The sequence below is a fragment of the Peromyscus leucopus genome, chromosome 18 (genome assembly GCF_004664715.2).
Source record: "Peromyscus leucopus breed LL Stock chromosome 18, UCI_PerLeu_2.1, whole genome shotgun sequence".
In the NCBI taxonomy this organism is placed as follows: domain Eukaryota; kingdom Metazoa; phylum Chordata; class Mammalia; order Rodentia; family Cricetidae; genus Peromyscus; species Peromyscus leucopus.
Window position 1 is genome coordinate 20,013,960 of NC_051078.1, and position 25,135 is coordinate 20,039,094.

The 25,135-nt window shown below is 39.5% G+C and overlaps 2 protein-coding genes across 6 annotated transcripts in view; one reads left to right on the forward strand and one right to left on the reverse strand.

Moving 5' to 3' along the window:
• Nav3 (neuron navigator 3) overlaps positions 1-25,135 on the forward strand; it is a 767,863-nt gene that overhangs the window by 143,049 nt on the left and 599,679 nt on the right. The gene's annotated exons all lie outside the window — the stretch shown is intronic.
• Positions 18,602-19,348, reverse strand: LOC114695657 (NHP2-like protein 1). The gene has a single exon (XM_037211903.1). It carries the CDS (start codon positions 19,028-19,030, stop codon positions 18,644-18,646), a length of 387 nt encoding a protein of 128 aa, XP_037067798.1. The 5' UTR covers positions 19,031-19,348; the 3' UTR covers positions 18,602-18,643.

Genomic DNA, 25,135 nt, shown 5'->3' on the forward strand with positions numbered 1-25,135 from the left:
CTTGCCTCATTAGCCATGTTAATGTGCTCTAGGTGCAGCTGAGTGTAAAAGGTGGAAAGTGTCCAAGGAATACACTTATGTTGTTGGATGCATTCACACACATGTGTATGTGTACCCACCTATTGGCAATCGCAACACACACACTCATACACACACCACACACATTTACATAAAAATCTAAAAGTCAGTCTAACGTAACATTTTTTTTAAAAGAAGAAGTCATCTTCAGGTAAAAGTAAGTGATCTGGGCTTCAGGTCAGGAGTGTAGTGATACATGAATAAATGTGTCTTCTGTCATTCAGAGGCATAAAAGATGCCTGTTCTCCATTGCTGTTCCTCCACTTGGATATAATCCATTTCAATTTAAAATTTACATCAGAGAGGCATTCAATTATTTAGATTTTAATACAACTTAATAAGCGTTCTTATTAAAGTTCTCTGTTCTGTAGCCTTCAACTTTACTTCTGATGCTGAACCAGGCTCGTCCGGGGGATGATTGCATTAATAATACATTGCTATCCAAAATTAAAGTTTGCAGTAGAGAACATGCTAATAGGTTTCATTGATTTCAACTTGGAAATGGGTGCAGGCAATCAGAAAGCAGGTGCAACCTGACTAGCAATGATCTTCTGTGAGAATACTGAACCAGACCAGTGGTACGATTCATGGCTGTGATCTGAGTTGGAAAAATGTTAACCATATTGAAGTTGGGGCAATTAAAGCCTTTTGGAAGAGCTCTGAATGCTTCATTAAGCTTTTCTGATGGTGGTTTTGTGTGATAGGAGTTCTAAATTCTGTCTGAGGAACTTTATTGGCTCTTCTATTTTCCTTGAAGCTAGCTGTACATGAGATTGACTTATCATTTTAGTTTCTTGACGACTTCAAAGATAAGGTTAACAACACAGTTTGAACTCTTCAGTGTTCCACCCCACAGTATTCTTTAAAGTTAAGTTTGATTCAATTTAAGTTTTTGTAAGGCTATTATGCCACAGAGGGGAATTCCACAATTAAGTGTATAGTGTTTAATTTCATCTTCTAAATTTGAATAATAAAATGTACTGAAGTGGTTTTAAAGCTATGTGTGGTGGCACATGCCCATAATTCCAGTGCTGAGATGGAATCAGAAGATTATTAGTTTGGGTACAGCCTGAACTATACGGTATCACTTTGTGTCATCACATCACATCACATCACATCACATCACATCACAACACAACACAACACAACACAACACAACACAACAACACATGTCTTTAGAGTCTCCTGAAATAGAAATCAAACCCAGTTTTCCTTTAGTGTTACTTGGTTATGTCTGCCCTTTCAAGAGATTCCCACTGTGTTTAATTTCCTGTTTCTTATGGACTTGAACAGAATTAATTCAAATGGTCATTGTCTGTGAGCAGTTGACATATAGAGATTTGAGTCACAGCATCTAAAAGATTTTTATCTTCAATGTCCAGTGGCTGATACAAAGCATAGACCTGTGGTGATACTTTATTTGTCCTGAAATGTGGTGATATTTTATTGTATGTTAATAAAGTTTGCTTGGAGATCAGAGGAAATAGCAAGCCATTTTAAGTAAACACAAAAGTCAGGTAGTACATGCCCTTAATCCAATCACTTGATAGGCAGGGTCTCTGTGTGTTCAAGGTCACACTAGGGAAAAGAGCCAAGCATGGTGACACATGCCTTTAATCCCAGTACCCACCATGGAGACCTGGAGGTCTGTACAGACAGGAAGTGAGGTAGCTGGGCTAAGAGCCAATGAGAGGGCAGAACAGCAAGGCAATAAAAGTGCATGTAGATAGGAAGTCATGACATTTTTGGAAGCTACAGAGCTGGTGAGGTAGGTGGCTCTCACTATTTCCATGATCTCTAAGGCTTTCACCCCTATATTTGGCTTCATGTTCTTTATTTAATAAGACCTCTTAGAAATTCATCTACATAGCCCATTAAGGTTGGAGCCTTTGTGTGCTACACCAGGAAACTTATACGACAGAAGGCTGTCCATATATGGATATGTCCTCAAAGTTGTAACATATACTTTCCATCCAGGAGGTCTTGGTTTTAATCCTTGTGTTACCTACTTTGAAGCTTTGTTTCTCACTTATGAAAGGGCTAATATTAATGCCTACCCCTATAATTGTGAAGTCCAAACTAAATCACTTTATCATTTGAAGCTGTTCCTGGCACATGGTTAGTACATTACCCTGCATGAAGTTATTTGTTTATTTTTGGGGAGGATAAATGCAACTTTATTTGACACAAAAGAGTATAGTAATAATCATGCAAGTTAAAGAACTCTAGCAATATTGGAAGTTATGATTATTATTGTTACTGTGAATCTCAATACCAATATTAAAGAAGATGGTCATCAGAGCAGACTGTGGATGTATATTGAGAACAAGGTGACAATTAATCATAAGTGGAATTAGAAAATGGAAATGGGATGGATACTTATTGCAAAGAATCTTACTTGTTCCTTAACAAAGAAGATGGCAGCTTTTCATGGATCCTTACTCTTGACTAATGTCCTTTTGAAGCTTGAAGCTATCATGGTTAGAACATTTATGTTGTTCTCCTGCTTTAGGTATCCTGTTGATACCTAAAGAAAGTGGAGCCCATTTTACACACACACACACACACACACACACACACACACACACACACACACAGTCCTATATCATTGTCACTTGGTTAACCAGACAGTAATGCTTATTAAATGTTCTGAGATATTACTTCTTTTTATTAGTTTTATTAGAATCCAAGAAATGTTAAGACAAAGCTGATTTTGTTATGGGTATCTAAAGTAGTATAGTGAGCTTATAAATGCTCGTCACAAGCTTCATTGCTAGATTTTAGAAAGCAATTGAACTCGGTGAGTTATTGCTACATACACTAGAGAAACACTGTGGTTTTTATTGCTTTAGATAACTAAAGATATTTTCTTAATTTTGCATTACCACAGTGGACTAAATGAAATCAAGGATAATACTTCAATAAGCCATACTCAATGTTAGAAAAGGAATTTATTTCATTGTATCACTGTTTGCATGTTTATTTCTAATTTTAACTTTGAGATTTATTGATTGATTTCTATTGCCTTGGATGGGATGATTGTCCTTTACCATGATTCAGCTGAGATGGCTTTATATATCTTTGTTTTCTATTGTTAGCAAACTGATTTTTTTTTTTTTTGTGATTTCACTGGTGTTCACAGTATTATCTAAAAATAGCATATCTCAAGTCTGTTTACTTTCCAAATAATTGAATTAAAATAGAAAGTAAATTGCCAGGAGCTGACTTTCTGTTGAGCTAATCATCTCTGTAAAGAGACAGATGCTGGGAATTCACTGTGTGAACCTGTCACTCTCCACCGTCCACCCTTTTCACACCATTGATCTTCAGTTAAGAGTATGTCTTAGCATCTGGAAGCAGCTGCTGCAAAGGACCATGTCTGGGTCCCTGGTCCTACCTCAGCCAGGGTCTGTGTTGATGTCCATGGCTCATGATGCTACTGAAGGCCACATGGATGCCCAGGGTCTGGGTCACTACCTGGGGCCATGTTGGAGTCAGGGACCAAGCTACCGTTGGGCCCATGCTGATATGAGTGGCATGTGCTGCTACCCGGGGCCTAAGCTGTTGGTCAGGATGATGTCTGGGTCTGTGGTGGTCCTGCTGCATCTGATGTCTGCATCATCCTGCTGCATCAGGATGAGGTCTGATGTCTGTTTCCATGTTACTACATGGGCCAAAGCAAACCATGCTTGTTGAAATCCAGGGGCTGTGCTGAGCGGGCCCCGCCCTTCACTGGTCCCAGGAGAGCTGCCCTGCTCCTCACTCCTGTCCTGTGCTTAGCACAGGTTGGGAGAGCTGTCTCCACCCTTCACCTGAGGTGGATGGTCCCAGCAGCTGGACTGACAAGCTCAGCTTCTACTACCCAAGCATACATCCAGGGCTTTGAGTTGGCACATCCCAATATCTACCCCATCTATGACCTTCCAGAGCTCGTAAAGGGCTTGTTCATAGGGAAGCATAGCATCAGGATCTCCATGACTTGGGGCAATAGCAAGATATCCAAGAGGAGTTTTGGTGAGGATCCAGTATTGATGATGTGCCAGAGGCCTTGAACCTGACCAGCAACACATTACATACACAATGAGCATTTGCAAGTAAAGCTGTTTGGACAAAAGGGTAGACTGTGGGAGGTGCTGCAGCTCCCAATGCCACTGAGCCTAATGAAGAGGAGATGGAGAGGTGGGAAAGGCAGAGGAGCAAAGTGTTCTTTGTTTGTTGTGCTTTTTAAAAAATATTTTTGTATTTTTTATTTACTTTTATTTCTTTTTAAGTTTTCCTTGTGGGGCACTACAATGGTGAAGGGCAGATACAGAGGGACTGGGAAATGAGTGGGATTGGGGCACATGATGTGAAATTCCCAAAGAATCACTAAAAAAGAATGTTAAAAAAGAATACGTCATGAGAAATGTTTGCATCTGCTTGTCTAGGGGAAGAGAAGTGCATGAGAACCTACATTGTGTATCAATTTACTACTGGTTTTCAATAAACATTGTTTGAAGAAAAATCCATGATTATGCATTTGGACATTCACTTATTCATCCAACAGACTATTTACCACCAGTATATCCAAGTATTGTATGAGTAAAATTCTATCTATGGAGGATGGATGCCAAAGAGCTTGGCTAGAAGTGATTTGAGGGACCTGTGAGATGACTCAGTGGGTAACTAATTCTTCCTATTGAGCCTGATGTCTTGAGTACAGTCCCCGAGATGGCATGATAGAAGGAGAGATAATGCCATAAGAAAACTAAACTACTTAAGTTCAACCTGTGCAAATGCACATGCTCTCTCTCACATACAATCATAAAGGATGAAGAAATCACTGTGACATTACTATTCTAGACTTCATTTGCATATAGCATAATAAATGTCTTAAATACATTTTTTTTTACATATAAAAACAGGAAAAAAGAATACCGAATGTGTGTATACAGGAACAAGTTATACAGTGCTGAGACTTTTTGTGTATGGCTAAGAAATTGACACAAATGATACAAAATTCTCTTATTGATTTTCTAAACTGGAAGTAATTTATTCTGCATTTCTGTTTTCTGTCATGTCAATGCGTCCAGTGTTTTGGTTACTTCTTGAGTATGAATATTTATCTCTAGGTAACTGCTGAGCACATACACAGGGTCCTACATAGAAACAGCACTTCCACATGAAAATAGTGGAAATACGGTTATGTGAAGCACTGTAGTTAGCTGTATTGACTGCTGGGCCACATAGTCAGAAACAAAACCAATTGCTGTCATTTGCTAGGTCTTACCATAACACCCAACAAAGTCAAGGTTAATCTATGACCTAGAAATTGCAAGAATGTACATTTATGTCTTGAAGAGATGATGGACTTTATTTTGTTATCTGGTACTCATTTCTTAGACCAAGGTGCAAAACCTAACAAACAGATATTCTTAGTGTTACATGCCAGCTTTGAAATGTTATCAAGATGGTAGAAAAGTCACTATGAAAAGAATCACTTTTTGTTACTGATACAGGCTATTCATAAATATATAAATTGAACCTGCTTTAGTCCCCAATTTTAACATATCCCAAACAAAACACTGGAGAAATATTTAACTACTTGGATCAGGAATAAATAAAACTAGTTTATATGATTCTGAGTTTTAGTCAATTGATAAAGTTTCCTGCTTTGAAATTTCCTCAGAATTCTTTTCTTCTAAGTCTCAAGGAACTGAATTTCTTATGTATGAACATATCCTTTGCTTACCGAAATTTTAAAACAAATTTTCCTTGTACTTGAGCTTGACATCTGAAAACATTGCAGTCATTGCTTATAGTTATCAAAAATGTTGAACCAAATACGTGTCTTTTGTTTGTTTGTTTTAATTCTTAGGGCACCATCTCAGATTTTCACATTTCAGATGCATTTCACATGTTACTTTGGATGCATGTAGATGGGGGTCTTGTCTTGTGTCCTATGGCTGGTGATGTTTAAGGTGGAAAACTTGGAGAACATTTTATCTGAAGTTTTTCAGACATGTTTATAAGCTGTGGTTATACCCTCTTTCTTGTAATTAAACAGTTTGCTGCATTCCTCTTTTACTCCTATTTTATTTATGTTTGAGTATTTTGTCTAAGTACATGCTGTGAGCTTCTTCATGACAGAGAGTCCTGGAATTCAGGATTTTCACCTTTATTGAGGCCGGTGTGCTACTGGACAAACAATTGTCCCTTAAAAGCAAAATAAGCAAGAAAATGAAACAACGCCAAGACCAACAAGCTAGAGCCTGAAGCGCCTTGAGGGCAGAGGCATTCTAGCTCTTAATGTTGGACAGCAGTGATAGAAAGTACTGGGAAATAAGGCCAAAAGCAGAAAACTGTGGAAGATAGGAAGGTGACTGAATGGTTTTTGCAAAATATCCCCTGTAAGCCCATATGTTGAGAAACAGATTCTCAATTTGTGACATGATTTTGCAAGCTTCTGGTAGCTTTAGGGTATGAGAGTTGGATGGAGGAAGTGTAGGTTCCATGGGAAGCTCTTTTCCCTCCAGTTCCAATATTCTACCTGGAAGGTAGCTGATGCCACATATTTCTACAGCCAGGATGTTCTTCTACAGAAATGATGGACCCAACCAGAGTGGAGCCATAGTCAATCCTTTCTTCTAAGTATATCTGTCACTCAGAGTTATTTTTGTCAGTGACAAGAAAAGTCTTCATAATAAAGTGATAGAGAGATAAAGGGCATTGTTCATGGTAGTAATAAAGGAGGAGGGAGGGCAGAGAATGGTTGCCATCTTTGTTCCCACATCAGAATACATTTTAAGCACAGTGTGGAATTTTTTTCTCCAAGGGAATGATTTTCTATTCTACTGAAAGATTAGATACATGGTGAATAATTTAATATCTAAAATATATTTTAAGTGTCACATAATAATTATATATGTTTATGGAGAAGAGTATGTATTTTAATGCACACATACAATATGTAATAATTAATCAGGTTATTTGCATATCTACTTGTTGGATCACTACTTTGAAATATTCAATCAAATTTTGTCAACTGTAATTATGTTATTGTTTTATAGAACACTGTAATTCTTTTTTATTTTTGAGATAACTACGTTTTTTCCGTCCCTTTCTTTCCTCTAAACCTCCCTTCAAATCCATGGCCTCTTTTTTTCACATCCATATCCACTTTCCTAAATATAACCTGATAAATACATACAATGTTACTTTCACGTATTTTTTTTTAGGGCTGACCATTTGGCCATGCACAGCCAATTAGTGTGCTCTTCACGTGGGAAGACCACCTCTCCCGCTCCCAGCCTTGCTTTGGTTCCTGTAGCTCTTTGTGTAGGGCTGAGGCCTCATGGGCTTTTCCCAGTCCATCTTTGTCATGTCCACTGGTGTTGTCCTTGTTCAGCACGTGTTTGAGCAGTCATATTGATAAGTTATTTTTCATATTCTACTACACTGTTGTACCCATTAAATCCTGCCTTTCCTTCCTCACATGCTTCTCAGGCTTAGGTGTTCTTCATCTTGATATATAATATCTCAGCCAGCATCTTCCAACTGAAATATATTACAGTCCACACAGACAAGTTTAAATCCTTTTGTAAAAATTTATTCTTCTCTTATATGTTACATTTCAACCACAGTTTCTCCTCCTTCCTTTCCTTCTAGTCCCTCATCCCCTTCTCTATCTTCCTTCTCCCCCAGATTCACTTCTCCTCTGTTTCCCTTCAGAAAAGGACAGGCCTCCCAGGGATATCAACCAAACATGGCATATCAAGATACAATAAGACTAGACACAAACCCTCATATTATGCCTGGATGAGGCAACCCAGTAGGAGGAAAAGGGTCTCAAAAGCAGGCAAAAGAGTCAGAGACAGCCCCTGCTCCCACTGTTAGGAATCCCACAAGAAGACCAAGCTACATAACCATAACATATTCAGAGAATTTAGGTCAGATCCATGCATACAAATTTAAATTTTATAGTAGCTACATCCAAAAAAATTACCTTTAGTCATAAAATTTTACATTTTATGCAATATGTCTATGAATTATTAGATAGAAACTTAGATACTTTATAATGTTTAGTACTAGGATTAGCATTGTAATGAATGAACATCACATACTCAAATTAGAATATTAACATTTGAAAATTCTTAGTAACTCCATATTGTTGCTAGAGACTGTATGGGAGAGTCAGGTATTTTTTTTTTTTAAGAGAAATTTGTACTTATATTTTAAAAAAATGGAATCAAATAGAGTTTCCAATCATTTTATTATTTTTATTTATATTTATACTTTATTTTGTTATTTTATATTTATATATTTATTATTTTTATTTATAATAGTATAGTTACATATATATATAAATATATATACATATATATATATAAAAATGTTATAAGTCCCTCAATCTAATTGAAAAGGCCTTTTGACTTTCTGTTGCTGTGATGAAATGAGATAAACAATTTGGTAGGAGAAAATTTCATTTTTACTGACAATTGTAGAGTCTTCAGCCCTTGGTTGGATGGCTTCCTTGCTTTTAGGACTATGGTAAATCATAACATCATGGCATTAGCTGTGGACATCAGGGAGACAAGTGGAGGGAAGGGAAAAATTGAGTTTCCCTGTTTTTAAGCTATAGCAGTGGTTCTCAATCTGTGGGTCACAACCCCTTGTGGGTTGAGTGACCCATTCACAGGGATCACATAATGGATATCCTGCATTTCATATATTTACATTACAATTCATAACAGTAGCCAAATTAGTTATGAAGTAGCAATGAAAATAATCTTATGATTTGGGGTCACCACAGCATGAGGAACTGTATTAAAGGGTCACAGTGTTAGGAAGGTTGAGGGTCACTGTCCTGGAGCCTACCCCTAACTGACCTAACTTCCTCCAGAAAAGCTCTACTTCCTAATGTTTCTCCCTTTACCAAGTCCTACATTGCAGACAGCATCTTTAACTCATGGGGCTTTCTAGCACCTTGAGATCATAACTTCTCAGAATAGACCAGGCACTGTTAAAGTCACCTTGAGGTCTTTTATTTCAGTCATGAATATCTTTTTTTAGATTTTCTTTCTTCCTCTTCCTTCCTTCCTTCCTTCCTTCCTTCCTTCCTTCCTTCCTTCCTTCCTTTCTTCCTTCCTTCCTCCCTCCCTCCCTCCCTCCCTCCCTCCCTCCCTCCCTCCCTCTTTCTTTCTTTCTTTCTCTTTCTTTCTTTCTTTCTTTCTTTCTTTCTTTCTTTCTTTCTTTCTTTCTTTCTTTCTTTCTTTCTTTCTTTCATGTGTCTATGTGTATGTGTATAGACATGTGTATAGCACAGCCCATTTGTGGTAGTCAAAGAACATGTGGAATACATTTTAGCTCTCCACCATGCAGGCTCACAGAGTCAACTCAGCTTATAGGACATTGAGCTGCAAACAACCTTACTCACCAAGTCCTCTTGCTGTCAGAAATGGTGGGCATTTAAAACCCTAGGAGAGGTTTCAGAAATCACAGGCAAAGTTCTGTTTGTGTGTACTGTATGACGTACCCGTGAAGATTTTCCCTATGCCTTCTGTCACCAAAATGAAGTCTTCTGTCTCATTTTTACAGCTGTCTTGAGTATTTCTCTCACAAATTGTGGATGAAAACCTTTTTATTCATTAGTTTGTATGTGTGAGGGCTGTGGCAGCACACGTGACTTGGTGAACATGTGGAGGTCAGAGAACAACTTTGGGGAGCCAGTTCTCTCCATCGTAGACTTCAGGGGTTGAGCTCAGGTTGTCAGACTTCTTCTGTTATACCAGCTCATTGGCCCAGTGATTTCGAACGTTTGCCCCCTTTATTTCTCAATTTAAATTAAAGTATAATAAAGTTAGCGAAGTAAAAAATTAGAGCTGTAATTATATTTGGTCAGAAACCCTCCCATGATGACTTATATCCATGCTAAAGCAGATTCATAATAGAAAATCTAAGTAACACACATTTAACCATAAAACTGCAATAGTGTATGTTATAAAATATGACAGTTAATTAATTCTTGAGGTATTTACACAACTCACCCATGAATCATTAACCTAAGTGGTTTAATTGTGCTATAGTTTTGTTAAAGGCTTTTAAGATATCGCTGGTGCGACTTTAGGCATGTAAATAACCCCAGGGTCTACAGGATGCTTCCTTTCTGACTTAGTATGTACTCTAAGTCTTCTTTTGTCTAACTTTTTTTTTTTTTTTTGGTTTTTCGAGACAGGGTTTCTCTGTGTAGCTTTGCGCCTTTCCTGGAACTCACTTGGTAGCCCAGGCTGGCCTCGAACTCACAGAGATTCGCCTGGCTCTGCCTCCCGAGTGCTGGGATTAAAGGCGTGAGCCACCACTGCCCGGCTTTTGTCTAACTTTTCTAAAGGAGAATAAAAGGAATTCTCCAATCCTATAAACTATACTTTCTAAAATCTATGCTACTTCTTTTTTTCTAAAAGATAATGCCTCTGCTTGGAGAGGTCATGATAACAGAACAACGCACCCTGATGTATTTGAAGTGATAAGACTGTCCATTATCTGTGTGTGAGAAGTATGATGTGGTGAAGTCTTTCTCTCCCCCCTCCCATTTCCTTTTTCTAAATTACTCTCCTTTTATAAATGCATTTAAGTTGCAGAGACTAGGAAACATTTTTATAACTCTTTGTGATTATTAATTGATTGTATTATGCAAAATCCCCAATGGCTTATCTGGAGACAAAAGAGCATTAACATAAGTTAATCAAGAGAATGAATATGAGATCTGTGAGGAGTTTAAAAGCAGATTCGAGGTGACATTGCTTTTAGAAAGAGCAAGATGATTGTGGAAGTGCACAGTGGTGTGGTGCAAATGTGAGAAGGAAAGCAGAAAGGGTGTGTTACACGACTCCACAGAGGGAGAGGAGGGGAGAGAGAAGGCTGGTGAAACTGACTGTGGAGGAAAGGAAAGGAGAGTGGAGAAGGCCAAGGTTAAATGCACCTTGGAGTCCAGGGAGGAGAGCCAAAAGGCGGTCCCTGGATGGGAAAGGGAGAAGCCAATTCTAATACAAATCCATTCAGAAATAATTAGGATTGTCATGCTTTGGGGGAGATTGTACATAACACGAGGACAGAAAATTCCAGAAACCACAGCTAAGAAACACCGTCTGCCAAAAGTGGCTACCTTGAAGCAAAGCACTGTGAGAATTCAGTGGACCTCCCTGCAATCGACATACATCTTCCCATGGCCCCTGAGTGTTGGACATACATCTTCCCATGGCCCCTGAGTGCTGGAAGGTGAAGTCACATTGTAGCCTGACAGAACTGGCTTTGGAGAAGTCCTCTCGATCGTTACGCTGTGTGACTGTACTTCAGAGGCTTACATCGAGAATCATGGAGGACATGGCAGAGGCATGTATACTCAGGGGCACACATGCCGAGACGTTTGGGGGATGGAATGGATTTGAAAGGCACAACCCTTCAGCCATGTTGTCATGCCTGACTCCGACAGCAGCTGACAAGAATCCACATCCCTTCCCATAACACATGCCGATGCTGTGTGGAACACAGAGGGTAGACTAGGAATTTGGCTGCGTGGGGGTCAGAAGCAGTACAAGGTGTGCATCTATGGGGTTAGTTCATACTTTTAGCATCATTTTCACCCTTACCATCTCTCCCCTTCTAACCTTTCCTATAAGGGTGTGAAAATAATGGCTAATAAAGAAGTATGGGTAGCTGAGTGTGAAATAAGCCAAGATCTTGACGGAAAGTCTACCCGCATATTGATTTATTAGGAGAGATTTCACAGCTCAGGCACTAATATTTTTTAAAACAAATATTGATCTATTGTAGAATTATTGCCAGAGAAGTCTGAATCCTGGTAGCTCTGCAGAAACAGTCAGGAATTGGTGCTGTGGCTTCCAGTCAGGGGGAAGGAAGAGTTGCTGTCAATCACTCCACTAGCATTGAGCAAGCCTTTGTCTGGCCCTCAAATACTAGTTTATTTCAGGTCAGTAGAAGATTCATTTAGGGATCTACACATAGTTTCTTTCTTCATCTCTATCCTGAAGGATCTCAAGAGAACCTTGATTGCCGTCTCCCTGGTGAATATGAGAATGTTAAGAAACTTGCAGCATCTCAGGTCCCAATGGTCAGTCTGCGAGAGGCAAGGCATGGGAGTCACCTGTTTTCTACAAGTGACTGACCCCAATTTTTCCTATCTCACTGTCTCTAGAGAGGTTAGTGGCTGCTAAATTTGGTGGCACTGTAGCAGTAACTTTGGGGTTATTTATTTGGTCATTTGTTAAAATGTTCTAAACATGGATCTTTTGAGGACATGGGTTCTTAGTGTATTCTGAAAGATAGAGCCTAGATGGGCTACCTAATATTACATAGATATGTCATTTATCTTACCCATCATTTTATGTTTGCTTGTATGAAGCCAGATCTACTCAGGGAACAGCGGTGTATTAGTTTCTGCTCCTACCAAGGACTTCAGGAAAGGAGCTGTGCTAAGATGAAATTGTAACTGGGGTGATGTCAGTTGCTAGGGGATTGCTGAATTCATTCCACAGCAAGAACAAAGAATTGAATGACGGAAAGACAGAACACCAAGCTGTAGAGAAAGGGAATGAACATAACAGCTTTATGCATTCAGGATAGGAGACGCCTAAGGCTAGGAGTCTGCTAAATGCTAACCCCTGTACCTTCCTACTGTTTTCCACAGTCTTCTGGGAACAAAAAGCCCTCATTAGAGGGGGGCTGCCTTCACTTTCCCTGCCTATCTATGTTCCTCTAGCACAACCTCAGAATCTGTTTTATGAACATTACAACCAAGTGTCTGTTAACAATGACTAAGGTGAATAAATTTATATTTTTGGATACACAAAAGTATCTGTCATAGAAGTGGAATAGCTCCTCTACCCTTCAAGTCATACATGTGATCTGACCAGGTAAAGTGTGTATGCGCGCGCGCGCACACACACACACACACACACTATATATATATATATATATATATATGTACCATAAATATAACATATATTATATATATTTATAATATATAGATGTTTGTATATAAATAATATATTGCTTATATATAAATAATATATAGGATATATAAATATTTAAATGATACTCTAAGTCACAAAATGCAAAAGCTGTCCATGTGACTCTCAATAACTAGGATACTGAGTTAGTCACTGTAATGGGAATTTGTTTCCTGTTTTTATATTATTTTTAGAAATTTAGAAATTTAGAAATCCTGTTTTTTTTCCTTTTAAAAATATTTGTCAAAAGAACCTGAGTAGAATAACAATTATGCTTAATAAGTAAGATTAGCAAAAGCTGATAACCAGTGTGTCCTATTCTGGGTAATCATGTTTTCCAGGTGAAATTTTTTCTGTAGTCACAGTATCTAAGTGATATTTATTAATCTTCCTCATACACATGGCTGTGTGCAATGGGAATGATTATTTTCTGCTCAATACTGCAATAGATTACATAATTTCTGCTCAACATGTGGTATGTTTTAAGAGCCCATTGGGTTGCTCTTTTAAAATATTGGGTCTATAAACAAAATAATCTTTTAACTTGAGCCAAAACATTTGCATCTGAGAAATAGCCACTTTCTTATTTATTGACTTTATTTCTTTCTCTCTGTGCCTGCTAATGGACAAGCTCAGGGGAAAAATGATAAAGGTTCCAGGGTTATGAAGGAAGTTTGCTGGAGCTTGTGGGCTTATGTCCACTTTGCATGCTGGGTTAAACAGTCTTTTTGAATGTTTAATTGTAGAGAGATACCAGAAATGCTTAAATTTGCTGATCATTATTTTGCTTTAAAGAGAAAAGTGAAGGCAATCATTTGTTTAAAAAAGCTGGGCAGTGGTGGCATATGCATTTAATCCTAGCACTTGGGAGGCAGAGCCAGGTGGATCTCTGTGAGTTTGAGGCTAGCCTGCTCTACAGAGCAAGGCACCAAAACTACACAGAGAAATCCTGTCTCAAAAAAACCAACCCCCCGCCCCCCCCCAAAAAAAAAGGCATGCTGGGTATAGTTCAGGGCCGAACAACTGCAGAGTCAGAGAAAAACGTAAAACCACGTGTCTCTCTGTGCTTCTAGGGGATGCTCTACAGGGCATTATATCTTCACAGCGATGCTTTGTTTTGTCAACTTGGCACTATCTAGCATCACCTGGGAAGAGGGTCTTGATTTGGGACTGTTTAATTAGGGTGAGCTGAGGGCATGTCTGTGGCTGATTGCATTAATGAAGGTGTGAAGACCCATCCACTGTGGGCAGCACCATTCTCTGGGTTTAGATCCTTTCCTGAATAGAAACAGGAAGAAGGGAGCTGAGCACAGGGGGGCCTGCATTCATTCTCTCCGTGCTCTTCCCTGTAGATGTGACCAGCTGCTTCACCTTCCCTGCAGTGATGAACTAGAACCTGGGCTTGTGACTTAAAAGAAACCCTTTCTCCCCTAAGTTTCTCTTCTTGGGATGCTTTATCCCAGCATTGACTATTTAAAAACAGATTTTTCCTATGGTCCCACACAACTGTGCATACATACAACTCTGGTATATACACTGAAAAATATCACAAAATGACATTTAGAGTGCATGCAAACAGTGCACTTACATCGTAGAAGTTGGCTTCAAAGGTATTTCTGACTGGCAAGCAGAATGCGGTATGGAAGAGAATGTAGACTTGGGCTACAGTTTTTCAGGACTGGGCTACAAACGAGAGGGATGTTTCTTTTGCATCTGTTTGTGTGTGCGGTGGCATTTCTAAGCACTGTACTTGGTACTCAGCAGCTTCTTCTCAGCAGGAGCTTCCTAAATCGCCTAGCCAAGATTCTTGATGGAATGTGTATTAAACACCTAACAAGGCACCCAGCACCACAGCTTTAGTGGGACAGCAGAGAATTCAGAAAGAATGTACTCATGTTAAAGGAACAGGAAGAATGAATATTTGGCAAGCAGATGGCATTTCGTGCCAAAGCGTCAAGTTCACCAGGAGTCAGTGAAACAAACTTGCAAACAGTGCAAAATATTCTAGTGAGAGTTCTAACACTAGACAAGGAGCTACCCCGCAGTGTAGATGTAACCAACCATCTTATTAAATAAGAAACACAGAACCAATGCAAAAAAGAAAGCCAAGAGATCAGAGCTAAGAGCTATACCCGTCTGCTGCAGCTAGCCTCTTCAGCCAAGAGAGACCTGCTTCCTGTGTGTTTGTCTTTATATAGACTTTCTGTTCTGCCTTCTCATTGGCTGTAAACCCAAACACATGACCGCCTCGTCACTGCCTGTCTGTACAGACCTCCAGGTCTTCTATGGCTGGTATTGAGATTAAAGGCGTGTGTCTCCAATGCTGGCTGTATCCTTGACCACACAGAGATCTACCTAGCTCTGCCTGCCAAATGCTGGGATTAAAGGTGTGCACCATGAATGCCCAGCTCTGCTATGGCTTACTATTAGCTCTGACCCCCAGGCAACTTTATTTATTAACATACAAATAAAATCACATTTCAGTACAAATAAAATATCACCATACCGCAGGGTCTAACTGAGATAAGTTTCTGTGGATAGTAGATTCTGGGTCTTTTCTACACTGTTCAGTACCATCATTCCAATAGAACATAACTTGGAATGTACAATAAATGCTTGCTTTCTCCCCTCTATTTCCCCTTTGTTTTTATTTTTAGGCAGTGAAGATATTTATTCAGATAGTGTGAAATATTTTTCATACATACCCAATTTATTCATTTGGGAGTGTGCTCAAGTAGAGGTTATTGTTAAAATCAACAAAATGGTATTTACAAGGGTAACATTTGGAGGAGAAACGAAAGACTTTGTATCCCACAGTCCTTGAGGATATATCTATGGCTGTCTTAATAGCCTGATAAATGGTCAACAATAATGCTATCTTTTAAAATGGTAATTTCATCTGGGATGAAGTCTAAAGAACATCTTTAAAACATATTTTCTGAAAAAAAATGAAGGTCCAATCTTTAGACTAGCATGTAACCGAATACATACAGGATGCTTGCTTCTCTTTGAGGTCATGTTTGGTTTAAAGTGGAATTTATTCACTTAAGGCCAGGAATTCCAGTTTCTCGTAGAGAGATGTTTAGAAAACCTATGAATCTTATACATTGAAGATTTCAACTTCGGTGTTTCTACTTCTGACTTGGTGGTGGATGTGGAAAATCCACTATGGTAAAGCTGCACTTAGAAAGTACATAGTCATCTCTGCATATTCTCCCTGCTTTGCTATAGGCCTGGGGATTTCCGGAAGCCATGTATAGTAGTACGGTGGTTGATGCTTATGACCTGCGGTAAAAGTGGATATGTAGCATTTGACAATTTCTCACATGGTTAGTTACCATTGTTGTGTCATCGAAGAAGAGATGTGACACTCATGTAATCCAGTATGAACTGATTCTCGAACAGGTTAGACCATTTTTATTTAGTGTAATATTTGTATTGCTTATTTATTTAAAATTTTCTTTTGAGACAGGGTCTTCTTATATCACCCTGTCTGGTCTGGAATTCTCTGTTAGACAGGCTGGCTTTGAACTCATAGAGATCCACCTGTCTATCTGAGTGTCATGATTAAAGGCAAGTACCACCATACCCAGCTGTTTTTTTTATTTTTATGATACAGAAATATTTAACCATTTTTTTCTACTAAAATTGGAAAGTTGGAGGGCAACCCAAAATTCCATGTTTCAAGATTGCTGGGAAGATATTTTCTGGTTTTCATTTATGCAAATAGTTGGCACAACTCCCTAACTTTTGATGCCTGAATTGGCCTGAAGTTATTATTGTGTTACCTATCATTTGAAGGGCTCTGTTGAACCCAAGAGTAATCTGCATCAGTATTAAGAAAGCTGTATAGCGATAAAAAGAACATTGGACCATTCATCAGGATTTTGAGTTCTTTGATGCTGACTTCCTGCTTTATCTTCAGTACTTCATCTAGCTCACTTGGGGTTCTTTGTAACCACGAGTTGTCACAGTTGAAGACTGTATGGAAGATGTACCTGGATTTGTCTAGATCAGTGTGTCTCCTGTAAGGTCCTGGAGTTCTCTCAGGCTTTCTGAAGACAACCCACGTGCCTGAGTTACTCTTTCAATCATTGAGACGCCTCATGATGCCGCACCTTGTAGGGGTATCCATTTCTGTCCTTGTGTTTGCCTTTCCTTCTTGCCCCTTCTGGATGCTTGGGAACTGTAACTCTTGCTGAAACCCTAGCATGGAAGATGTACTTTGCTTGAATTTTTAAGGAAACAAGACCCAGGTAACAGTCTCTCATCATAACAAGAACTGAACTAGATGAGCAGGTGATTTCCATGTGAGTAAATACCATAGTCATATTCTCTCTACAGAAAAAATATATATATGCACATATTTTGTATACTATATAGGAATATAAACCATTACGTACCAAGGCTCTCAAGGTTTACAGAATAAAAAGAATTCCTATTTCATACATTTTTAAAGATGGTACATCATACCAAAATAGTGAAAGACTACCAGAGTCAGGTTGACCAAAGGGCATATTCTTTATAATACACTCTAGGTGTGTGAATATGAGCACATGTACACATCCCTCCAAGCCCATATTTTCCTGAAAATAGAGGCCCATGGTAATGTATAATGTAACTCCATCCTTGCTTATTTGGTTAATGAACTTGAAATGGAGATGGATGATAACTGTGGGTTCCAACTTGCTCCTTTTTTTTTTTTTTTAGGAACATATTCTTTTTAATTAGGATGCTCAAGAATGAACAACATTATTATTACTCTCTTCATGTGATAGAGAATACGTCTGACCCATGTTGTGGGAGGAAAAAGATAAAGCCTCCCTCCCAAAGTGGGTGTCAAATGGCTCCACAAAAATATCCCCATTCAACCAAGGGCAGGATGTTCCTGATAGCATTGTCTCTGCCATAAATTCCAGCCCCAGAATCCTTTATTCTAGCACGAACTGACTATTTTGTCCTTGTCACTCTTCAAGATCCAGGCAGTCAAACTCATCCAGGCTGCCCGAGTCTGCAGACCGTCCCTTTGACTTGTTACTGCCTTGATACCCTCAGTAGGGAATGGGGTGAGAATATAAGGTTACATATATCAAAAACACACAAACATTAATAAATGGCACTTGGACATCGGCTTAACATTATCAAACTTCCTCTACACATGATGGTGGGTGGGAGGGACTGCTCCCCAAAGAAAGATCTTCAGTCCTGTTAACATTTATGGAGATCTTGTATGCAAAGGCATGAGGGACCAGTGCTACTTCATCTTACCCTGCACAGAGGAATGAGTTTGTAGGTGAAAATAGACACTATCCCTGGCTTAGGATTTTTTCCTGGTTATTCCTGCTGTTAAATGGTGACATTCTGCCTCTCACCTGTCTTAGGTATCATTTCACTTTTTTAAAAGAAGATTAAAAATGGTAGAAGAGAGGATGAGGAGATGGGGAGAAAACAACCCTGTAAGACAAATTAAACCACAAAAACCGGATGGAGTACAATATTTATAATAGAAACTGGCTGAAAGTACCACATGCTAACATACAATATGATACACAAGTACAGGCCTACACCAGGAGCTTTTCAATAGACCGCTGGGTGGACTGGATCTGCTGCTTTAGCTGGGACCTTTCTTTGATGGTAATCGAACAGGCAAAGACAGGTCCGGAGACCCCACAGGCCCATCCTAGGGCCTGCTTGGAGCACATAAATACATAGGGGACATTCTTGTCTTCACACAGCAGTGGGAGGTGCGGGGTGATCTCCAAGGGCTCGGCGTCTGCTGCCATCACAATGAACTCAGAGATGCCCCTGTTGAGGGTTTCGGTAGCTTCATTGGCTCCTTTCCGGAGCTGCTTGTAGTTACATGACGGCTGACCGAGGTCCAGCAACTTCTTGGTGAGGCGGGCATCTGCGAGGGGATAGGCCTTCGGATTTACATCAGCCTCTGTCATGGCTGCGGTGCGCCGGCCTCGCAGCGATTCGAGAACAGCCCACCTCAGGCCGCCAGCTTGCTCCTTTCCATTCCGCAGGAGTCTAATGAGTTCAAGTCTGGAGTCTGTCTGTCAGCAGCGTCTGTACTGAGGACCGGAGGCGAAACACAACTTGCCGTCAGAACCAAGAACTGCATTCTTGTCAGCTGCTAAACAAATGAGATGTTGGTAGACTGCACTCAGGACTGTAAGACCGGATTGACTGTGACAACTTCGCCAGGAGGCCTTCTTTAGGCTGTGTAGAAAGTCAAAACGGAAGAACACATTTTAATTTCCCTCCTCCTTTCAGCATAGCTTGGGGGAAAGCCTCTTTGTTGCAAACATCGCCTCCAAAGCTATTTCTTCTAGGCAGTTCGCTAATAGGTATTTTTATTTCATTTTGAAATACTGAATATTTTATTTGAGAACACCCCCAGATTATATGAAAAGTGGAGGGAAAATATTTGAGTCTGAATTCACTTTTTGGTAGTTGATGCCATCTAAAAGGTTTTATTTGTGAGAAATTACCTGAAACTTTATTTTATAAGTCTGTTAGGTATTTTGGAATTCATTTTTTGACAAGATGTAAATACATGTGAGGTTGAAAATATCCCTAAGAAAAATCAATATGTATCATTATATACACATGTGTCAGCCAATTCTATTATGTGTTTAGAACTGGTTTCATTTTGCACAATTTTTATTTCACAAAGAGAGAAATTAAAGCTTTAATATATATTGATTGATGATATTTGAAATTGAATGTTACCAGCAGGACTGTTTGGTATGAACTTCAGGTACATTTCTGTCAGGAAGAAATTTACTGATGTATATTATGTGTTATGTAGAATACCGAGCAGCTGCAGGCAGAACTCCTATCTGAATTTCATCAGAGACTGTATCTGTCTGCTTCACTGGCCTGTTGAAGAAGCTGTTGAACCAAATGATAATGAATGCCAGAAACTTGACCTTGTAGCAAAAGCCTCTTGAACACCAGGAACTTGTGCTTGTAAACCATGGGGCCCCAGGTAACAGGATGTCTGCTGACTCCCACGCCAGCAAAATGGAAGCTGTCTAGAGAATCTGTCTCCACACATTGTCATTTCTGAATCAGCGGATTTCATTAGTGATCTGGTTGTAAGTTGAGTTTGGCTTCATTGTTGGTGATATGACATGACTTATGTGGAACTACCCTCAAATCTAGGAGAACATCCCTCCAAATATGGAAATCATTCATGCATTGATGTTTTAGGGATGCCACAGGAACTGTTATTCTTGCGTGTGTCCATGGACAAAAGCTTGTGCAAGAGTGTGGTGCTGTGTCTCCTTGGTAGTGACATGTTGTAGCTGTGCTTTCTTAAGGTGAGCTTGGTAGAGCAGCAGCACTAAGATCATGGAAAACATACTGAGATGTGAATTCTCAGGGACCATACCAGGTCTACTGAATAGTTCCCAGTGATCTGTTTTGACCAAAATCTCCAGGGGACCCTGATGCCTTCAAAGGAAAATTTGAGACTCACTGTGCCGTGTGGTACTCCACTATTTTCATGGCTGCTGCATGGGGGAATTTCTACTTTTTGGAGGCTGATGAAATACATGACGTGAAATTATGAAAGAATTATTAGAATATTATTTAATTATATACAATTGGATACTAACATAGGATTAATCCACAAACAGTCATTAACACATTTTCACATAGCTCTTTATATATGTACTTGATTCACATATTGGACTCTATAAAACTTTAATAAGTTACAATTATTTGGAGTATATAAGAGAGGAGACACATTCAGCATAGGTCTTAAATTAAGATGATGCCATACAAGATGTTTTATTTCTGTCTGTGATTTTCCTCTCCCCACTTTAATTTAAACATCATCAGTATATGTTGTAATCTGTGTAAATTTTGGAGGAATTTTCTAGGCTGGCTATTCTCGTGTCCTATGGCAAAAAGCAATTGTCTGTGTTATAGTGAAGCACCTCTTTCTTGGAGTCCTTGGTTTGCTACATGATTTTAGCTATATCCACGGGGAACAAGGAATTTTAGAGTAGACTGTCCAACCATTTATTTAGTTATTCATGAAATACTTAACCACACAACCAGTATTTAGAAAACATTGACTTAATGGTGATTGTTGGACCAGAAATGGAAAAAAATGTTTCAGTGCTGAATTATCCTCATATATATTAGTCATACATGCATCACTTATCACTTATCAACCAGTAAGAGTATGTGTTTAGTGTTTTACAGGTAAATATATGTCCAAGAGCCTATCCAGATTCTTTGAAAAGAAATGGAAAAGGAAGCTATCTTTTGATGGTTAATGACATCAGTAGTTACTGAGCATCTATTTTGGGATGAGTTCTTAACTGATCACATTTTAGGTGTTTTTGAATCTAATCTATGGTTGAAAGATGGTGTCTGAGTCATTTTCTTTGTGTTGATGGAATTCATACTGTGGTGAGAATATGCAAAGATAAGGTCAGCACAATGATTAAATTCCACAAGAGTATTAATCCATTTCTACTTTCTTGGGGCTACTGTGACAAAACATTTGGGTGTCTTATATGAAAACTTGACTTATTTCTCATGTATCTGGAGGCTGGGAATTCTGATTTGGAACTTGATGAGGCTCTATCTGTTGTTCACAGATATGCCTTCTTGCTGTGGTCTGTAGCTAGAGTTTTCCTGCCTTGTCCACAGTTAGAACAAATCTCTGTCACCCGCCAGTCCCACAGCCGCTCAGACCCAACCAAGTAAACACAGAGACTTATATTTGCATACAAACTGTATGGCCGTGGCAGGCTTCTTGCTAACTGTTCTTTTATCTTAAATTAACCCATTTTTATAAATCTATATCTTGCCACGTGGCTGGTGGCTTACTGGCGTCTTCACATGCTGCTGGTCATGGCAGCGGCTGGCTGTGTCTCTCCGCCTCAGCCTTCCGCTTCCCAGAATTCTCCTCTCTCCTTGTCCCACCTACTTCCTGCCTGGCCACTGGCCAATCAGTGCTTTATTTATTGACCAATCAGAGCAATTTGCCATACAGACTATACCACAGGAGTGGTCTCATAGGTTTGGCAAGTCCAACCTCCAAAATGATAAGATACATAGGGGAAAAAAAAAAAAACCCAAACCAAAAAAAACTAGTACCTCCTGTGTAAGCATGCTGATCCTTTTCATGAGAATATACTTCTGTGATCTAATCACCCCAAAGACACTGCCACCTAATACCACCCTGCTGGATTCTCACAGTCTGAATTTTGCCAGGCCACAAAATTCAGACAGACATTCAGACATGAAGTGTGCTGGATTCAGTTGGCCTTCCCTAGCCCACTCACTGCGTTATCAAATGGATATGAGAGGCTGAATCATTTGTCCAAGGTCAGTGTCTTTAGCAATCTTCTGCTGTCTGAGAATACTGAAGAATGAGAAGCTTCGTGAGCAAGTGCAGGCAAATGTAGTTGATATAAAAAAGAGCTAAGCATGCAGAGTACGTCATCATATAGCCCAGAAGCAATGGCAACATTGGGACATATTCCTAGTGTAGAGGGAGTGAACATGATAATGGTGGATTTCTATCTACTGAGTCTTTCAGGACACTAATCACTAGTCTCCATATCTAGTAAAGGTTGCCTGGCCGGTAAAGGTCATGGCCTCTTCAATCATGCCGAAGTACTCCTCATTATCTATTACACTGCTCATTGAGTTGCTACAGTTACCTTGGATCCATATCATAAGTAGAGAAAACTCAGTTTTAGAGAAAATAATGTGAAGTGTCAGGACCAGTTGGACTAAGTGCCGTACGGATGGATTCTGCTCCAAAGCTGTGCCATACTTTCTCGAATTATTTGCCACCATTTCAGTGGTGCCAAATGTAGGCTAGCGTTTTTGTGTATAAATTGTCGATATTCACATGGACAAGATTTGGTTATTCTCTTTGGCAGTGCAGCTGTGTGGGCTACTTGAGTGCAAGCTTTTAAAGCTAATTTATTCTGGCAGGCTCTTGCAGAGGTAGTATTGTGTATGTACCAGAGGGCTGATAAATAGAGGATATTAGCATTTTTTTTTCAGGACCAATTTAAGGTTTTTATTTTCTGGGAAAAAGAACTATGAGGTCTCATGTTTTAGTACTGCTCCCGTCCCCTGATTGATTCAAACTTTGATTCTTTTAAAAGCCTGTTAGACACAGTTGTAAGGAGATATGATTCCAAATTCAAAGGATGTTTTCCATAAAAGAGAAGGGATATGGCAAGGGTGAGATAGTGTGAGGATAAGAATGACTTGTAGGGAAGGAGTGTATGTCTGGGGCCAACATAGGGACAGTATGTGATGTACCTAACAGATAGATATTGTTTTCATGAAACCTGTCACTGTGTATAATGAACACACGCCAATAGTATTTTTAAATTTTATTTATTAATTCTTCTCTCTCCTACAAGACATCCCAGCTGCAGTACCCCCTCCATCCCCTCCTCCCAGTACCCCCACCCCAGATCCACTGCTCCTCAGTTTCCTTTCAGAAAAGAGCAGGCCTCCCAGAGATACCAAGCAAAACAAGATTGCAATAAGACTAGGCACAGACCCTCATATCAAGGCTGGGAGAAACAACCTAGTAGGAGCAAAAGGGTCCCATGAGCAGGGAAAAGAGACATTCCTTTTATTAGGAGTCCAACATAAATTCACAAGCTAAAGAACCATGGAATGTATGCAGAGGGCCTGGTACAGATGCATGTAAACTCTGTGATTCCTGTTTCAGTCTCTGTGAGCTCCCATGAACCCTGCTTGGTTGATTCTGTGGGCCGTGTTTTCCTGGTGTCCTTGATTTTTAAAAGAATATTTCCTTGGGGGCTGCACAGCTGGACTCGGTCCTCTGGAAAGGTGAGACAGTTGTTTAGCTTGAATTGTTTAGGGAGCCCTTAGGCAGTGGGATCAGGATTCATCCCTGGTGTATGAGTGGGCTTTTTGGAGCCCAGTGCCTATGGTGGGACACCTTGTGCAGCCTTGGTGCAGGAGGTAGGGCCTTGGACCTGCCTCAACTGAATATACCAGGTTCTGCTGACTCCCTGTTGGAGACCTTGCCTTGGAGGAGGTGGGAATGGGGATTGGGTTGGGGAGGAAGTCTGGGGTCCGGGAGGAGGGAGGAGAGGGGAATCTGTGGTTGATATGTAAAATGAATAGAAAATTTCTTAATAATAAAAATAAAAAAGAATGTTTCCTATATTTTCTTTTGAGCACCCCCTTATATAAATATCCATGGAATAATTCTTCCTAGAGTTTAGTGCCAACAAACCCACCTCTCAGATAAACTTGCTTTCAAAGAAAGGGGATGTTTAAAAAAAAGTCCCACAAATTTAGCTCAGTGCTAAATTTGGCTTCAATTGGGAAACTGTTCTAGAATATTTCCTAAAGAATCTCATTTCCTTCCTTTAAATGGTTTCTGACCCATTTTTGAAGACATTTGTGTTTTAACGGCTCTTAGGTTGGTTAAAATGATCTTGTAAAACTTTTCACATCTATGCTTTTTAAGCGTTATCTCGGTGATTATGTATTGCACAGAGTAAAAAAAATACTAGACGTGAGTGATGAGAGCTGTGTGTACAGAGAAACATTCGGATGAGTTCATAGAGTTTCATCATGAGGGAGGGACTCCTACTCAAATCAAAGCTATGAACGTTTTTTTTTTTTCTTCTTGACACTGTTGGTATCTAACTCATTTGAATGATCTCCGGTCACCACCATCGGTAGTACAAGAATGGAGATGACAGCCAGTTAGGTTCTTGACATACAAGTCAATTCCAGGCTCTGTGACGGGGACAATGAGGCTGTCATTCTCTTTGCTCAGATTTGTAGTCATTGTGAATTTCATAGTATCATTTTTTTTCTTCTATAGGATATGAGCTCTGTCTCTAAGTGACAGTTTTAAACTTGAAAACCAATTGTGGATTTAGCCTGGAGATGCATAGGCAAAAAATGTGTGTAAGAGAGCTTCAGGCAGCCTGTGGCCTCACATACCTGCTTTGTACATAAGCAGCTTCATAAAGGCTTCCTCGCATTTAATCAATGACTTACAATCAAGTAGA